The following is a 19,238-nucleotide window of genomic DNA, read 5'->3' as shown; positions in this document are numbered from 1 at the left end:
TCTCCAGAGTCTCGTCTCCTGAGTCTCCAGGGTCTTTCTCCTGACCCTCCTGTCCAGGGTCTCATCTCCTGTAGCTACAGATCTCCTCTCCTGAGTCTCCTGTCTCTCTGCTCATGAGTAGCCTAAATCTCCTCTCATGAGTCTCCTCTTCACAGTCTCCTGTCCTGAGACCCCGGGCTCTCATCTCCTGAATCACTCGGCTCTCATCTCCTGAGTCTCGTAACCCTCATCTCCTCTCTTTAGTCTCCTAAGTCTCCTCTCCTGAGTCTGCTCTCCAGGGTCTCGTCTCCTGAGTCTCTAGTGTCTCTTCTCCTAAGACTCCAAGGTCTTGTCTCCTGACTCTGCTATCCAGGGTCTTGTCTCCAGAGTCTTATCTCCTGAGTCTCCACTGTGTTGTCTCCCGAGTCTCCTAACTGTCCTGTCCTGAGTAGCCTAAGTCTCCTCTCGTCTCCTTAGTCTCCTAAGTCTCCTCTCCTGAGTCTACTGTCCAGTGTCTCCTCTCCTGAGTCTCCTGTCCCAAATCTCCAAAGTCTCCAGTCTTGGGTCTCATCTCCCAAGTCTCCCGAGTTCCTCTCCTAAGTCTCTAGGGTCTCATCCCCTGATCTCCAGAGTCTCGTTTCTTCAGTCTTCTCTGCTTTCTTCTGCTCTTCTCCATCCTAATGATTATTAGAATTATTATTATTACAACCCTGAAATAATTTAGACCCGCATATGCACATAGAACACAAATCACGGACTGCACAGGAAGTACCATATTGCCGGATGTCCACACAGATCTGCTCCACTCCTGCTGTCCCGTTGGTTTGGGGGGACTTGATGACTTCACAGGTGGACCATATGTTGTAGAACATAAACACTGGCACTGCCGAGAAACCAAACACACCCAGCCAGGCCACTCCCAACACATAGGTGAGGAAGACGAACTAGGACAAGAAGGAGAAAGAATTTTCACCAACCAGTGCAGTCCCTGGGAGGAAGAATTAATATATTTCTCCTAATACTGCACTTGCTGGATGCAGTCACTGGACCATAGCAGATACAGGGAAGTTTTGGAACTTTACAGTTCCCTATTTAGTAAGGACGTAAGTAGCCAAGGCAGGCTGTCCCTTGTCCAAGGTCACTGAGCTAGCTGGGACAGGGCCTCATTCAGCCGTGCCTTGTAAATATCAGTTCCACACTTACCAAGGTGTGTGGATGCTCTCACAGGCCACTGCATTAGAACCCTGTTCCAAATTGCCTTTATTCTACATAATAGATGGGCTGTAGAACAGCCACCACTATAGGAAGCTCTTTCTGGAAAAGAACCTGGGTAGTTTCATGATCCTGTGAAATTACTAAAAAGCATTAGATGCACCTTTACTACATTTACAATAGCCATGAACACAAGCTTAGTGCACAGTAAACCTGCTCAAATGCTCATTTCCCTCTAGTCTTGCTTGGTTTTACATCTTTAAGAGTCCTCACCTCAGGACAGCAGAGAGCTCAGTTGGTGTCCTCAGCCCTGCAGCCTGTGTGTTTATCTTCCTCCTTCCATGACTTTCTGCCTCCATGTGAGTGCATCTCTCTCAACTCTCCAGCTGTTTTCTTCACATCCAACCAGTTTTCAAATGCCAGACCCACACATCCAGCTGCTTGGCATAGGCCATTATAAACCCCACTTCAACGACCCCCCCCCCACTCCAACTCCAAAAATGCCTCCTTCCCACCTCTCCCTCCACCCCTGAGTCTCCTTTTGTGATAGAGCACTTTCTGACCCTGTCTCTTACCAAGCCCCTTACCAAGCCTCTGTCCTCCACTAGGTCAGCAAACACTGCCTGTGAAAGGCCAGAAAAGGTACTGGTCAGGTTCCACTGGGTCACACATACGCCTCAGCTTTGCTGAGTGAATGCAATCACAGACCACATGTCAGCAAGGGAAGCGGGTGCCAAAAACCATACCAGACAGAAAAAACTTGAATTTTGTATCATTTCATGCATACTCACCATCCCACTGATGCACCGGCCACAGGCAGTTGTTTTAAACTCCCCATGCAGTTCTTTCACTGCACTCGTGGTGTAGAAGCCTTCTGCCAGCAGAATGATCCCATACAAGAAGAAAAAGGATGCAATTCCGTAGATGACATACTGCATCAGTTGAATTCTGTGAAAACAAGATCCCAAGTGGTTACATTCGCGGCCTGATTTTGGCCTCTGGAGGGAGGCCATGAGGGTAGGTGACATCCTGTGACAGCCGACCCACTGATGGCTTCAGTGGGGGTGCCGCAGACAGGCACCCCTGCCCAGACCACAGCAACCTGGACCCTTCTTCCAAGGGGTGGGCAACTTCCCAGATGAGGGAGATGTTTCCTTTGGGCGGGGCCCCGATGGACTTTTAGTACTTACTAGATGATACGCCTTTGCATGTAAGTAAATGCAGAGATTGATGAGTTACAGCCACTCATCCAGGACACACATACAGCCAGCATTTCAACTTGGGTCCAGTGGACAGCCTGTTCCTTCCACCACAGCAGAATGTCTCCCAACCAGGCTTTGTGCTTAATGGTTTTCTGCTAAAACCCCTAAGTAAGCATTCATGGCCTCTCTATGGAGTAACTTGGGCGAACGCTTTTTGCACAAGACACTGTCATAACACAAGTGATAATGTATCCAGCAGGTTTAAGATACAAAAAGTTAATTCACATCTAATTTTGTCCTATGAAAGCCAACAGAAATGCAGATGACAACCTTTGGCTGCCCAGTGGAACCAGCTGGTGAGTTAGAGACTACAGGTACCTGGGTCCTATATCCCCAGAGATAATGACTCAATTAGTCTGGGGTGAAACACAGACCTTTGGATTTTTTTAGAGCCACTTATCAGCATCACCAGCTAATTAAACTACCATGCTTTCCCGAGGCTCAGTCATGGTAAATATTTCTTGGTCTTTTTTTTGTACCCAGTTGGCACTCATTGAATCCCTTGGCCTGCTTGATCCTCCTCACAGCCTCCCCAACTGCTGATTTCTTTGAATCATTTCACAGATAAAAAAAATTTCCCAAGGACTCTTCCAATATGCTTCCCTTATTATTTCATAAAAATTCATTCCTGCCTTTTTTCAAAGGGCTGGTAGAAAAGTATCTCCCAATCACAAGGCACCTAAAGACTGTCAGACTTTGGGAGTAAGGAAGGAAAAAGCAAACAGTGAGGGGCAGGGGAAGACACACGAAGACAATCATCAATACACTGCTGCCGGGCAGGCACGCTTATGAGAATCCATGCATGGGAGTTGGACACTCAGGAGGATTCTAGGATAGCAGGGCTGAGGCCATACCCCTAAGACTTCCCCTTTTCTGAACTGGAGGATCCCCGGGGATTTTTCCTCTGCTTGAAGAATGAACGTCCAGGTCCTGCTCCTGTAGACTTCGGGTGGGGCTAAGCCATTTTCTCTGACAGCACCGGAGGGCATCTGTTACTCGGGGACCGTGGTAACCCTCGGTGAGAGGATGGGCAGTGTTGCCACCATCCCCCTTGGCCACACGTGCACTGTGTCTTATGTGTGCACCGTCCCATTCCCCAGGCGCAGTCCTATCCCAGGTCCCCAACACCCACTGCACTCCTGGCCCTTTCTTTTCCCTTCTTTCCCGGCCCTCTTCCTGTCTATCCCTGGGGAGCGTGAATGAAAGGCATCCATTTTCTCCCAGGGGCGCCCACAGCAGTCTTTCTGCAGCCCTCCTGGGGTGGTGGCACTTTAAATGCACTTCTAAAAGGAAGGAGGCAACTTACACCTCACTCAGCAGGGCATGGTCACTGGTGTTGGTGGAGAAGTGCTGCTCCAGGATTGCCACGGTGCCTGCCAGAGCCACGTGCCCACAGCCGCAGAACAGGGCGACACCCGAGAAGCAGAGGATGGTGGCCACCAGGGAGGCGTAGGGGACTCCGCCCAGACACTTGATGCAGCATTCAAAGCAGCCTGGACCCAGGGGAGAGAAAACACGGCTGGTAAGGGTAAAATGCCTACAACTTCATGAAGACCACGCATTAACAGAGAAGGTCAACTCTTCCCTCTGCCCCACATGCTCTTTGGGCAACAGCTCAGCATCGCAGGGGCCAAGGGGAGCTGTCCTCATCTCCTTCTGTGGGTGAGGACCTGGGGGCTTCAAGGGGAAATGAAGCTTAATTTGTTCGGGGTGTGTGGCAGAGCAGCTAAGTGACAAATTGTTATGGAGTAAGGCACAACTCTACCACTTCCTGATTGATCCAGGGTTGAGGTTAGGGGACCCCTGCTCAAGTGACAATGAGAAGCAATCACCCCACTAACAATGTCAGAAGAATTTCAGTGAAGCTGCCATTCTATGAAGACAAGTGACCATCAAGTTCCCCCCAGCCTCACCTTTATGGGGTTTCAGGTAGCTATTTCTCTATTTTCACAGCAGCCAAGGGCTTTCCCCAGCCTCTGACCTCCTGGGCAACCAGAAGAGTCAAATACAGTAATTACACTATTGCTGTGATCAGAAAAATATCAAGGGAATCAGTCTGGAAAGGGGGTGGGCATACGGGTCCCTAGAAGTACCAAGCCACCCAGATCCACTCAAATGGGCTCACTCAGGTTTCATTCATGTCAATACCACAAATCAGCTTAGCTTTTAAATAAAAATGTTCCCCCAGAGCCAGGCAGCACAAGCAGAATAATCATACTCATCCCCCGAACCCACCTCCTCAACTTCCACCTGCCCCCGCCCAACGCACATGTTGAGAGTAAGAATCCAGAACTGGTGGGTGACGTTTAAGTACTTGAAGAGGGAAAAGGAACAGGGTTGGGGTGGGAGGGGACAAAATGAGCATCCATGAAGTGAAATGAAGGAGAGAGCCACAGTTCACTCTTCATTCTTGAGAGAAATTAAACTCATTCATTTTTCAAATCAACTTTGACTTGAGACATCCATAAGGACCTCCCCAGGGACTGAGTCAGGTGACATTTTCAGTTCGGAGACACTTTACGTTTCAGTGGAGCAGCGCAGGCCTCAGGGTAATGTTGGTCCCTCTCCTGACCTCCCGTCCCTGTTTATACTATCCAGACCCTTAACTAAATGGCTTGTCAGGGAAATTGAACTCTGAATGCATTATGATGTTTAACAGCAATCAAGAGCAGTTCATGACTTCAGGGCAAGCACATTAAGGTGGCTAAATTTCTTTCCCCCAAATGGCCTTTACAGTAGATAGGGAATGACTACCCAGCATGAAACACTGGAGCTAGGTCTTTCCATTTTGATGATCATTCCATGCTAAACTAGGGTTTGCTTAAACCTACCCTAGGAGATAACCCCATCTCTCTCTTCAGTCCATTGGAAAGTAAAAATGCCAGGCCCTCATAACAAAGTGTTCTGCCTTTCATTTCAAAAGATGACCAGCTATTTTCAAGAAGACCAACCTCCCTGAAATGGACTGATGAAACTGCCCAAAATGGGACCCAGTACACAATACAATTCAAGTCCACTAGCAAGTCGGTACCTTAAAGAGATTCGGACATGTGAGATTTGTGAACACAGATGGTGGAGGTCAATCTCATTTTGTCCTATGACTTCCTAGCAGGTTGAAGTGAGGTAAGAGGAACGCAACTAAAAGCCCAAATTCTCCAGGCTCCCAAACCAACAGCAACTAAAATTCCTGTCCTTGATATATGTTGCATCATACAAGAGAGAAAACAGACCTCTTTTTTCTTGTGTTGTATCATCCCCACTTCTCCCATTCTCAGGCTCCATGATGAAGTTAGGGACAAGATGAATGCCTGCTTCCATGGCTAATGAAGTTATCTCTGGTCTTTATTGGATAGAGATGTGTGGCCTTGAGACCGCTGGCCAAGATGGTGGCCACTGGGCACATGTGGCTGTTTAAATTACTCAAAATCAAAACTTCAGCTCTTCCTTTGTAGAAAGTCACATTTCACATGCTCAGGAGCCACATGGGCTTTTGGCTACCATCTTGGACAGAAGAGATACCGGAGATTCACTGGAGAACACTGCTGTTGTGGAAGATCAATTTTGACGTGCCACATACTCACTTTCTTGTGACCTGAGCTAGGTTGTGAGTTTTACTTTGGATTTCATTCATTCAGTCCTTTTTGAAGATATAGAGGGTGATAAGCACTGTTGTTGGCACTGGGAATACAAACATAAAATAAGACGTCTTCCTTGCCTTCAAGGAGATCAGTTAGATGAGTAACAATTTCTATGGCACACCGTGATGACTACCAAGACAGAGGCTGCTAGAGGGCCAGTGGATGGTCAGGTGGAGGAGAGAGGTACAGTAGGACAGGAGGAAATATAATTCAAATTGGAGAGGGATCCTGAAAGGCTTTCTACAGTAAAACCTAGGATGCCAAATACGTGAACAGCTGACATGGGGACATTGATACATAGTCTGATAAAGTTTGAAGAAATCTGCGTATTACTGGTGTACATTATCTTACTAAGCCTACATCCTTTCTCATCATCTGGGATTACGGTTAGGTGTTATAGTGCAGTGCACTCACCCTTTAACAAGAGAATGCAACCTTCCAAATCCATGGTTGCAACTTCAAAAAATCTTTCCTCCAAATGGGCTAGAGCTGTCTGCTTCTTTCAAAGGAAATGCCACAGCTGTTCCGTGGCTCAAAAAAGACAAGGGTGGATCAGAAGAATGATGCTCTTCAGTCCCCAATTCACCACCAGATCAAGGCTAACATTTTCCTCCAATTTGTCTCTCTCATGGGCTATGTACCCTCATGCTGGGGGTCTAGTTCTAGAACAGCAGGGGAAACCAGAGACTCAAGACTTTCAGGATCACTTCAATGAAGCATACTCTCTCAGCAGAAGCCAATGCTCTTAGGTTTTGGGTGGGTTTTATTTATGAACATGGAACTCTGGCTCCTGTAGAAGTCTCCATATTGGTCAGGGCTGTTGCATGTGCACACCTAAAACTCTTATGGACCCTGCTGGCCACCAGGAGCCAAAGCCTGTGAAATACATCCTGGGAAAAAACTATAGGAAATAATAGAACTGGATACAGAGCTTATTCTAACATGGTTGGCCAGTTACCCACAAGGCTACAGCTGCATTTCTGGTGGATATCCAACCAGCTGTGGATGGAATGCTCCCCACTGTACATTTTCTGTCAGTCTAGAAGCCATCTCTCCCTACACTGTGTAACATATCTTTGAACACGGGGTAATTTGGTCATATGCCACACACATCCCAGAGGAACCAAGAGTGCTGCAAAAAGCTGGCAAGGAAAAGCTAAATATGTTTCTAAAATATGATATCAATACTGATAGTGTCCTCACATTAAGAGCATTTCTGACCTATGGGTACGTTTTGGCAGAGGTAGGGGGTGGAGGCCATGGTGATGCTGTGCGTTCAGGCTAGCCTCACAGGAGTACACCAGCACAGCCCCATGGAGTCCTGGGTTTACTATAATGCTCCACTACTGCCATCTTGACATCCTTACTACTTTCCGCACAAGGGTGTCTGAATTTTCAATTTTGCACTTGGCCTACAAATTATGGAGCCAGTCCTGGGTGTACTTACGTAAGAGGAGACAGGAGGGGTTCTTCCTACTTTATATGTCCACCGTGGCATGGTTTTATTTCAGTGTCAGATAGAAATACAGCCTAGAAAGGCAGATGTCACCTTGCCTACCTACCACATTGTCCTGAGCACAGCAACTGTCCCATGAGGTCAAATGCCTGGCATGTGGGAGAATTACTAGCTTCCCCTTTGCTCTGAGAGGGAGTAGGAATCACCCACTGTACTACCCCCAACAGAACCAACACTCCAGGTTCTGCTAAACCAGGAATCTGCAAACTAAAGCCTGTGGTTTGTCAATAAAGTTTTATTGGAACACAGCTTACATCCCTTCATTGACAAATTGCTGGCGGCTATTTCTGCTCTACCAAGGCAGAGCTGGGTAGCTGTGACAGAGAGTGCGTGGCTTACAAAGCCTGCAACAGTTACTATTTCCAGGAAAAGTTTGCAGACCCCTATCTGGAGGCACTGACATGCAGACTGTGGTCTGAGGACCAGGAGCACCAACATCACCTGTGAACATGTGAAAGATGCAGAGTCTCAGGTCCCACCCTAGGACAACTGAATCAGAAAATCAGCAGTGCGGCAGGGTAGCCTGGCATCTGGGCTTTCAGACGAGTCCCACAGAGGCTCAAATCTGAGAACCACAGTCCTAACGAGTCGCGCCAGCTCTTCACTGTGGCAGTCCCACCAGCTTTCTTTTATTACCAGCCGAACTCCGTTGACAATAAACACTGAACACCATGAAACAATTTCCTGGCTTCTGGCCAAGATGGAGTATCAGGGAGCCAGTTTATCCTCCAGCCTGAAACCACAACCAAACTGAACGAAACCTATGCAACAATGGTCTTCAAGGTATTAAGACAGCAGACTGTGAAGGACCACCCATGGCGAATGAGTCAACGATTAAAATAAGTTCTCAACACAACCAAAGAAGCCATGTGAAACGCCCTGTGACACGTTTCAAAGACGCAGTTGGTATGGGGTCACCTGAAGATGCAGCTCAGCTCTCACTGGAACAAGAGAAGCTCTTCCCCATAACCTTGCTGTGATCATCATCTCGGGTACTGGGGTTTCTTAAAGGCCTGATTGAATGGAAGCTGTCAGTTAAGCAGGGTAGTAACGGATATGGGTGGACAAGAGCACTGGGAGGGAGGGCACAGCTGTCCATTTATTCCATCTCATTCCATTAGCACACTCAATGCTCACCCAAGTGTCTCTGAGGTCCCACGGACTGGGCTGGACACTGGAGACTCGACAGCCAGCTAAGATAGGCGAGCTACATGCTAATGCAGTTTATAGCCTGGGGGAAAACAGACATTATCCAAATGGCGTGGGGATTAGAAGTGCTAGGAAACAGTAGGGACTTACTCAGGCTTTTGGAGGGTGACCGGGGACAGCCTCCACAGCTTAGACATGAAGGGTGGGTTTGAGCTGAGGGATGGTTAGGGAGGGTGTTCCAGCAAACAGGAACTGCGAGAACAAAAGCTCTGTGAGGGAAAAAGGGCACGGCGCTTTCCTGGGCATGGAAGATGATGCCAGAACAGAGCGGGTATGGGAGGAGGGTGGGGCAAGGAAGGCAGAAGGGGTCTAGGGGAGCCAGATGCACTGGAGGCTTTCCAGGCCACCCAAAGGGATCTGGACTTTAGCCTCAGAATCACAGGACACCACCAAGCCTTTCTGACCCTGGGGAACAGACCGGGGCTGCGGAAGATTCCTCTGCAGGATATGACAGGAACAAAGTGGCACTGGAGATGAATAGGAGCTCACTGCAATGGTGCAGGCAAAAGAGGACAGGTGCTTGGACCAGGGCAAAAGCAGCAGAAGTGGTAGAAAGGGATGCGTCAGAGAGAGGTTTGAGATGGCAAGTGGGCACAACTTGCTGTGAACTCAAACGAGGGGTTGGGGATGGGTGCTGAGAACCAAGAGTGACTCCTCCATTTCTGCACATGGAACCCCATGGTGCTGTGCTGTTCCTTGAACTGGGGTTGATGCAGGAGGGCTAGGCTTTGAGGACAAAGACGCTGAGTTTAACCCTCCTACACTGTTGGTGGGAAAGTAAATTAGTGCAGCCACTATGGAGAATAGTGTGGAAGTTCCTCAAAAAACTAAAAGAAAGGTTACCATGTGATCCAGCAATCCCACTCCTGGACATATACCCAGACAAAACTCTAATCTAAAAACATAACATGCTTCTCTACGTTCACAGCAGCACTGTTTACAATAGCCAAGACATGGAAACAACCTCAATGTCCATCAACAGAGGAATGGACAAAGAAGATATGGTACGTACATACAGTGGACTACTACTCAGCATGAAAAAGGATGAAATAATGCCATTTTGGAGCAACATGGCTACATACTAAGTGAAGTGAGTTTGAAACAGAAAGACAAATACAATATTACTTATATGTGGAACCTAAAATATGGCACAAAATGAACCTGTCTATGAAACAGAAACAGACTTATGAACATAGAGGTCAGACTTGTGGTTGCCAAGGGGAAGAGGCATGGGGGAAGAAAGGACTGGAAGTGAGGGACTCAGTTCAGTTCAGTTGCTCAGTCATGTCCGACTCTTTGCGACCCCATGAATCACAGCATGCCAGGCCTCCTTGTCTATCACCAACTCCCGGAGTTTACTCAAACTCACGTCCATCGAGTCAGTGATGCCATCCAGCCATCTCATCCTCTGTTGTCCCCTTCTCCTCCTGCCCCCAATCCCTCCCAGCAACAGGGTCTTTTCCAATGAATCAACCCTTCACATGAGGGGGCCAAAGTACTGGAATTTCAGCTTTAGCATCAGTCCTTCCAATGAACACCCAGGACTGATCTCCTTTAGGATGGACTGGTTGGACCTCCTTGCAGTTCAAGGGACTCTCAAGAGTCTTCTCCAACACCACAGTTCAAAACCATCAATTCTTTGGTGCTCAGCTTTCTTCACAGTCCAATTCTCACATCCATACATGACCACTGGAAAAACCATAGCCTTGACTAGACGGACCTTTGTTGGCAAAGTAATGTCTCTGCTTTTTAATATGCTATCTAGGTTGGTCATAACTTTACTTCCAAGGAGTAAGTGTCATTTCATTTCATGTCTGCAATCACCATCTGCAGTGATTTTGGAGCCCAAAAAAAGTCTGACACTGTTTCCACGGTTTCCCCATCTATTTCCCACGAAGTGATGGGACCAGATGCCATGATCTTCGTTTTCTGAATGTTGAGCTTTAAGCCAACTTTTTCACTCTCCTCTTTCACTTTCATCAAGAGGCTTTTTAGTTCCTCTTCCCTTTCTGCCATAAGGGTGGTGTCATCTGCATATCTGAGGTTATTGATATTTCTCCCAGCAATCTTGATTCCAGCTTGTGCTTCTTCCAGCCCAGCGTTTCTCATGATGTACTCTGCATGTAAGTTAAATAAGCAGGGTGACAGTATACAGCCTTGATGTACCCCTTTTCCTATTAGGAACCAGTCTGTTGTTCCATGTCCAGTTCTAACTGTTGCCTCCTGACCTGCATATAGGTTTCTCAAGAGGCAGGTTAGGTGGTCTGGTATTCCCATCTCTTTCAGAATTTTCCACAGTTTATTGTGATCCACATAGTCAAAGGCTTTGGCATAGTCAATAAAAGCAGAAATAGATGTTTTTCTGGAACTGTCTTGCTTTTTCCATGATCCAGTGGATGTTGGCAACTTGATCTCTGGTTCTTCTGCCTTTTCTAAAACCAGCTTGAACATCTGGAAGTTCACAGTTTATGTATTGCTGAAGCCTGGCTTGGAGAATTTTGAGCATTACTTTACTAGCATGTGAGATGAGTGCAACTGTGTGGTAGTTTTAGCATTCTTTGACATTGCCTTTCTTTGGGATTGGAATGAAATGAGTTTTCCAAATTTGCTGGCATATTGAATGCAGCACGTTCACAGCATCATGTTTCAGGATTTCAAATAGCTCAACTGAAATTCCATCACCTCCACTAGCTTTGTTCATAGTGATGCTTTCTAAGGCCCACTTGACTTCACATTCCAGGATGTCTGGCTCTAGATGAGTGATCACACCATCGTGATTATATGGTCATGAATATATTTTTTATACAGTTCTTCTGTGTATTCTTGCCACCTCTTCTTAAAATCTTCTGCTTCTGTTAGGTCCATACCATTTCTGTCCTTTATCGAGCCCATCATTGCATGAAATGTTCCCTTGGTATCTCTAATTTTCTTGAAGAGATCTCTAGTCTTTCCCATTCTGTTCTTTTCCTCTATTTCTTTGCATTGATCGCTGAGGAAGGCTTTCTTATCTCTCCTTGCTATTCTTTGGAACTCTGCATTCAGATGCTTATATCTTTCCTTTTCTCCTTTGCTTTTCACTTCTCTTCTTCTCACAGCTATTTGTAAGGCCTCCCCAGACAGCCATTTTGCTTTTTTGCATTTCTTTTCCATGGGGATGATCTTGATCCCCATCTCCTGTACAATGTCATGAACATCCGTCCATAGTTCATCAGGCACTCTATCTATCAGATCTAGTCCCTTAAATCTATTTTTCACTTCCAGTGTATAATCATAAGGGATTTGATTTAGGTCATACCTGAATGGTCTAGTGGTTTTCCCTACTTTCTTCATTTAAGTCTGAATTTGGCAATAAGGAGTTCATGGTCTGAGCCACAGTCAGCTCCCAGTCTTGTTTTTGCTGACTGTATAGAGCTTCTCAATCTTTGGCGGCAAAGAATATAATCAATCTGATTTCAGTGTTGACCATCTGGTGATGTCCATGTACCCGAGGTCAGGGGCAGCGGCCAAGAGGAGCTACTCCATGCCAAGGTCAGGGGCGGTGGCTGAGAGGAGCTACCCCACGTCCAAGGAGCGGCAGCTGCATGGGCACAAGAGGGCCGAGAGGAGCTACTCCACATTCAAGGTCAGGAGGGGCAGCCGTGAGGAGAACCCCTTGTCCAAGGTAAGGAGCAGTGGCTGCGCTTTGCTGGAGCAGCCATGAAGAGATACCCCACGTCCAAGGTAAGAGAAACCCAAGTAAGACGGTAGGTGTTGTGAGAGGGCATCAGAGGGCAGACACACGGAAACCATAATCACAGAAAACTAGCCAGTCTGATCACATGGACCACAGCCTGGTCCAACTCAATGAAACTAAGCCATGCCGTGTGGGACCACCCAAGATGGACAGGTCATGGTGGAGAGGTCTGACAGAATGTGGTCCACTGGAGAAGGGAATGGCAAACCACTTCAGTATTCTGGCCTTGAGAACCCCATGAACAGTATGAAAAGGCAAAATGATAGGATACTGAAAGAGGAACTCCCCAGGTCAGTAGGTGCCCAATATGCTGCTGTAGATCAGTGGAGAAATAACTCCAGAAAGAATGAAGGGATGGAGCCAAAGCAAAAACACCCAGCTGTGGATGTGACTGGTGATAGAAGTAAGATCCAACGCTGTAAAGAGCAATATTGCATAGGAACCTGGAATGTCAGGTCCATGAATTAAGGCAAATTGGAAGTGGTCAAACAAGAGATGGCAAGAGTGAACGTCGACATTCTAGGAATCAGCGAACTAAAATGGACTGGAATGGGTGAATTTAACTCAGAGGACCATTATATCTACTACTGCAGGCAGGAATCCCACAGAAGAAATGGAATAGCCCTCAAGGTCAACAAACGAGTCCAAAATGCAGTACTTGGATGCAATCTCAAAAACAACAGAATGATCTCTGTTCGTTTCCAAGGCAAACCATTCAATATCATGGTAATCCAAGTCTATGCCCCAACCAATAACACTGAAGAAGCTGAAGTTGAATGGTTCTATGAAGACCTACAAGATCTTTTAGAACTGACACCCAAAAAGATGTCCTTTTCATTATAGGGGACTTGAATGCAAAAGTCAGAAGTCAAGAAACACCTGGGGTAACAGGCAAATTTGGCCTTGGAATGTGGAATGAAGCAGGGCAAAGGCTAATAGAGTGAGGGACTAGCAGATGTAAACTTTTATGTATAGGATGGGTAAACAACACGGCCTTACTGTATAGCACAGGGAACTATATTCAATATCCTGTGATAAATCACAAAAGAATCTTAAAAAAGAATGTCTGTATGTATATAATTGAGTCAGATTTGTAGTTAAATGAGTGCAGATTTTCCTGCATGAAATATGGAAATCCATGAAATATGGATTCACTTATATGATTATCTAATCTTCTTAATTGTGTGTGCTTGCATGCTAAGTTGCTTCAGTCATGTCTGACTCTTTTGCAACCCCATGGACCATAGCCCACCCGGCTTCTCTGTCCATGGGATTCTCCAGGCAAGGATACTGGAGTGGGTTGCCATGCCCTCATCCAGGGGATCTTCCCAACCCAGGGATCGAAGCAGCATCTCTTATGTCTCTTGCATTAGCAGATGGGTTCTTTACCACTAGCACCACCTGGGAAGTCCCTTATACTTCAATTTAAAAAAAAAGTTTTTTTTAAGATGTTGAGTTCAGTTTTAGACGTGCTGACTTTGAGGTCACCTGATGCCATCCAAAGGGAGAGATTCCAGGGGGTGATCAGACATTAGGTCTGTAGCTCAGATGAGCTGATGCTGGATGCTGTCAGCTTCTGGATTGCAGTGAAAACTTTCAGAGGTCAAGGAAAGACATGGGAGCGCTGAGCAGTTCCAAGTGCTTTAGACCCTTTCTTTTGCCAGGCATGGTCCTTGGACAAGCAGCAAGAGCTTCAGCAGGGAGTTTGGGGGAAATGCAGAGTCTCAGGCCCCACCCCAGGACCAGTCGAGTAGGTGGAATCTGTGTGAGAACAAGCCCCCAGGAGTGAACATGGAAGTCTGAGAAGCCCACTTCCAGTCACCAGTCCTATCTGTCCAGTCCCAGGTGCGGAGCCCCAAGTCCCTGTGAAGTGCTTGCTTTTGTGTGCAACTGTGTTTGGTGTTTTTTCCAAAGCCTGCTGGGCTTGGCCCTAACTCCAGCCACTTGCAAATCAAATGGCAAGTTCCAGGGGCCACAAAGAAGAAAACACAGTGTTCCAAGCTGTTCAGCCGCCTTGAAAAGAGTGCCACTAGAGTGTTTCTTCTGAGCCAAGCAAGCACTGTTAAGCTCAGATTTTTCACAACAAAGATGCTTTAGTGTCTACCACTGACAGGGGCTGAGAACACAGACCTATCCCACCTCCCCCGTTCAGACAAGCACCTGGGTTTTGGGCTGTCCCCAGCAGGAGAAGTCACAGGCCAGGCTGATGTTTTTTTTTTAAAAAGAGGGAGGTGGTGCCGAGTATCAGCAGAGCACCACGCCGTGCAAAGTGGATGCCAGCTAAGCAAGAGCAATGCTTTTCTTGGATATTCCGATAAATCCACACGCTGAGTTTTCCCAAGCTTCAAACCAGCAACGACAACGCTGGTGAATATGAACCAGAAAAGGGCAAGGAAAGCATTTTTTTTGATGACTGTGAACAACTCATGGAAAAAACAAATCACTGCTAGGCTTTCTAGTGCATTTTACTAGTAATTCTCAGTGCCTCTCACCCGGCCCCCTGAACCTCCATTAGGTTAGTCACATCTTCAGCCTTCATTTAGCTGGTCTCTGCGGCTAAAGAGAATTTTCGGTTTTGATTTGCACAAAAACTCCAGTGTGCGTTAGTCTAAGATGGTTTAAATATAAACCACACAGTAGGGAGAAAAAAAACAGGCTTCAATGCCTCACCCTCTCAATGGCCATTTTGTCTCCGGCATCTCTAGAACCTTTTGTGCAGAACAACAGAAGAAAACTGGCTTTGTCCTCAGGCTCGCGGATGCCCGTTGCCATGGCTGGGAGTTCACAACGGCCCAGTCATTTGCCCCAAGTTGTCTGTGATCCTGGCTGCAGCTCTCATGCTGGCTCCCAGGAGGGCTGGCAGCAACAAGGGCTCAGATTCTTCCCCAGGGAATGAATGTCTCACACACGCACACACCCTCAACTCAGGACCCTTCTTGCCACTTTACTAACTCCTAACAATCCATCAAATTAAAAAGAAAAGAAGTAACCAAGGTTTGCAACTTTCAAACAACCAGCAGGAAAATGGAAGCAGAGAGAATCCTTAGTTAAGAGACGTTAAGATTGGATGGTGGGGGACCAAGGTCTCCCTGACTTAGTTCTCCACCAGGAGTGACTGTACCCCCTTGGGGACATGGGGCAACATCCGGAGATACCTGGGGTTGTCAGGACTGGTGGAGGGGATACTCCTGGCTCTAGTGGGTGGAAGCCAGGCATGCTGCTCAATATCTTACAGGGCACAGGAGAGCACCCCTCCCTCCAACAATTACACAACCCCAGTGTCTGCAGCACCGCGGGGGAAGAGTCCTGAGACAGTGCATGCACACACGTGCTGCACAATGTTCACATCCCTGGTTTTCACCTGGGGACGACTCTGCCCCCAGGGGAGGTGTGGAGACACTGCGTCATCACAGCTGGGCAGGTGCTACTGGCAGGTAGTGGGTAGAAGCCAGTGATGCTGTTCAACACTCCACAGTGTATAGGACGGTCCCCAGCCCAAACACAACAAAGAATGAGGCGACACCAAGGGTCAAGGATGAGAAACCCTGCTCTCAGGCTACCGTGTACCATCCTGGTCTGAGACACCAGCATGACCACCAAATTCTACAATTAAAAAAAAGAAAAAGAGCTTAAAATAACCTTACTTTGTTTAAAAAATATTACAGACAGAAGTTTACAAATTTTGCTGTCCAAGAGAATTACCTGGAGCACATGGGAAAGCCCTGATGTCCAGACTTTCCCCGAGACCAAATTAAATCACAATTTCTGGAGGTGGGATTCAGGAATTAGAGGTTTTGCTTTTTTGCTTAAAAAAAAAAAGCTCCCCAGGTGATCTTAAGTTGGAGAACACGTGTTCTAGAGCAGACATCAGCCAACTGTGGCCCATGGGCCCAACTGGGCTCTCCACAGGGCCTGTGAACTCAGCACACTTTTTTACATTTGAAATGATTGTGAAAAAAACCCAAACTCAAAGAATAATCCTGCTTCGTGACACAAGTATATGGAATTCAAAGTTCTGTGTCCAGAAATAAAGTTTTACTGGAACACGGCCGAGCTCAATCCTTTCTGTACTGTATGTGGGTATTTTCAAGCTGCAAAGGCAGAGCTGAGTAGTTGCCAGATATTTACCATCTGGCCTTTTACAGGAAAAGTTTGCAGCTCACCCTTCAAGAGCACTGGTTCTCCACCTTTCATGTGCACATCAATTCCTGGGGAAACTCCTTACAATGCAGGGTCTCTTTAGGCAGGTCTGGGCCATTGCTCCTCACTGAACCTCCTCACTGAACCACAAGGGCAGAAAAGAGGGGCTCTCCAAGGGGGCTGGTGCAGCCTTGAGAGACCCCAAGACTCCGGAGGTGCAGGAGGCCCAAACTGTCTTCATGATAGCATTAGATAATACTGACTTTTTCCCACTGTTGACGTTTCCACAGGAAAACTGCCGATGGCTATAGCACAAATCAGGCAGTGGCACCAAAGTGAATGAATCAGCAGTTTATTCCTTACCACCACACACTCACAGGGAGAAAACATTGAGTTTCAGTTTGATGTGGTTGAAAAACATTATCAACTGTGATAAATCTACACACCCTGTTGAAGATTCTGTGCAATGAAATGAGGACACATCCAGGACTTCTGTAGCATTCCAGAGCACGATGCAAAGTTCAAGTGCGACTGAGTGTCAAGCTAAACTAGCGTCTTGGTTTCTGGTGGACAGCTGTTTTTTTCTTTAAAGAATGACTAACACAGTATAGTTATTAAGACTTAGGAAGAAGACAGATGGCCAACAAGCATATGATAAACAATGCTCAACATCACTCACTAAACATCAGGGAAACGCAAATTAAGACCACAATGAGATATCACCTCATACCTGCCAGAATACTATCCAAAAGACAACAAATAACAAGTGTTGGCAAAGGTGTGGAGAAAAGGAAACCCCTGTGGGCCAGTGTTTTCCATAGTGGCTGCACCAATTTAGAGTCCCACCAACGATGTTTTCTTGTTCTCTGGATAAATACTCAGAAGTAAAATAGCTTTGGTTATATTGGTAATTCTATTCTTAATTTCTGAGGAATCTCCACATTAATTTGAAAAGATATATGTACCTCTGTTCACTGCAACATTACTTATAATAGCCAAGACATGGAAACAACCTATGCCCACTGATGGATAAATGAATAAAGATGATATAAGAACTACCATGCGTGCGTGCATGCTAAGTCACATCAGTCACGTCCAACTCTTTGTGACCCGATGGACTGTAGCTCGCCAGGCTCCTCTGTCCATGGGATTCTCCAGGAAAGGATACTGGAGCGGCTTGCCATTTCCTCTGGTTCGATCCTGAACCCACATCTCTTATGTCTCCTGCCTTGGCAGGCAGGTTTTTTACTACGAGCATCACCTGGGAAGCTCAAGAACTACCATATGATCCAGCAGTCCCAAGCCTGAGCATATATCCTGAGACAACTGTAATTTGAAAAGACACATGCAACCCAATGTTCATTGCAGCACTATTTACCAAGACAGGGAAGCAACTTCAGTGTCCGTCAACAGACGAATGGATAAAGAAGATGTCGTTGTTCAGTTGCTAAGTCATGTCCGACTGTTTGCAGCCCTATAGACTGCAGTACACCAGGCTTCCCTGTCCTTCACTATCTTGCAGAGTTGGGCAAATTCATGTCCACGTAGTGGTATATATATACAATGGACTACTACTCAGCCATTAAAAAGAATGAAATAATGCCATCTGTAGCAACATGGATGGACCTAGAGATTATCATACTGAGTTAAGTCAGAGAAGGACAAACATTATGTATCACTTATAAGCAGTACCTAATTTTTAAAAATGATGCAAATGAACTTATTTACAATACAGAAAAAGACTCACAGATTTCAAAAACAAACTTATGATTACCAAAGGGGAAATACGTGGGGAAAGGATAAAATAGGAGCTTGGGGTTAACATATACACACTACTATATATAAAATGGATAACTAATAATGACCTACTGCACAGCATAGGGAACTATACTCAATATTCTGTAATAACCTATATGGGAAAAAAAATTTGAAAAAGAATGAATATATGTGTAACTGAATCACTCTGCTGTACACCAGAAACTAACACATTATAAACCAACTATACTTCAATAAATTTTTTACAAAGATGATATGATATATATCTTATGTGTACGTCTCACATACACACACAATGAAATACTACTCAGCTATAAAAAAGAACAAATTCTTGCCATTTGCAACAATATGGATGGACCTTGAGGGCATTATGCTACATAGGGTAAGTCAGGTGGAGAAAGACAAATAGCATATAATTTCACTCATATGTAGAATCTAAAAAAACAAAAAACAATTCATAGATACAGAGAACAGATTAGTAGTTACCAGAGAGGAAGGGGGTTGGGGGTTGGGTGAAATGATGGACAGTAACCAGATTTTGTGGTGGTGACCACTCTGCAGTGTACACAGATGTTGTATACAGATGCTGAATTACAATACTGTACCTGAAACATGATACACACACACACACACACACACAGACTTGGCTATCTGGCACAAATTTTCTTAAAAACAATGTAAATGAGCTTGTCAACTTCAAAGATAATAAGCGACAGTATCTGTTGCCAATCAATTTTGGAAAACTTGCACCTGTGAAAGGCCCAGCTTCCCAG

General features: G+C 46.1%; 1 protein-coding gene across 1 annotated transcript in view; it reads right to left on the bottom strand.

Annotated features, from left to right (window-relative positions):
* GPM6B (glycoprotein M6B) overlaps positions 1–19,238 on the bottom strand; it is a 44,126-nt gene that overhangs the window by 6,245 nt on the left and 18,643 nt on the right. Inside the window, exons 3-5 of the mRNA XM_052663317.1 lie at positions 3,760–3,946; positions 1,983–2,139; positions 752–923 (exon numbers count right to left, since the gene is read on the bottom strand). Coding sequence (XP_052519277.1) covers positions 752–923; positions 1,983–2,139; positions 3,760–3,946 — 516 coding nt within the window. The remainder of the gene's footprint in view (positions 1–751; positions 924–1,982; positions 2,140–3,759; positions 3,947–19,238) is intronic.

Source organism: Budorcas taxicolor, chromosome X (assembly GCF_023091745.1).
Source record: "Budorcas taxicolor isolate Tak-1 chromosome X, Takin1.1, whole genome shotgun sequence".
Taxonomy (NCBI): domain Eukaryota; kingdom Metazoa; phylum Chordata; class Mammalia; order Artiodactyla; family Bovidae; genus Budorcas; species Budorcas taxicolor.
The sequence above is the reverse complement of the archived record's forward strand: the minus strand, read 5'-3'. Positions and strand labels throughout refer to the sequence as shown.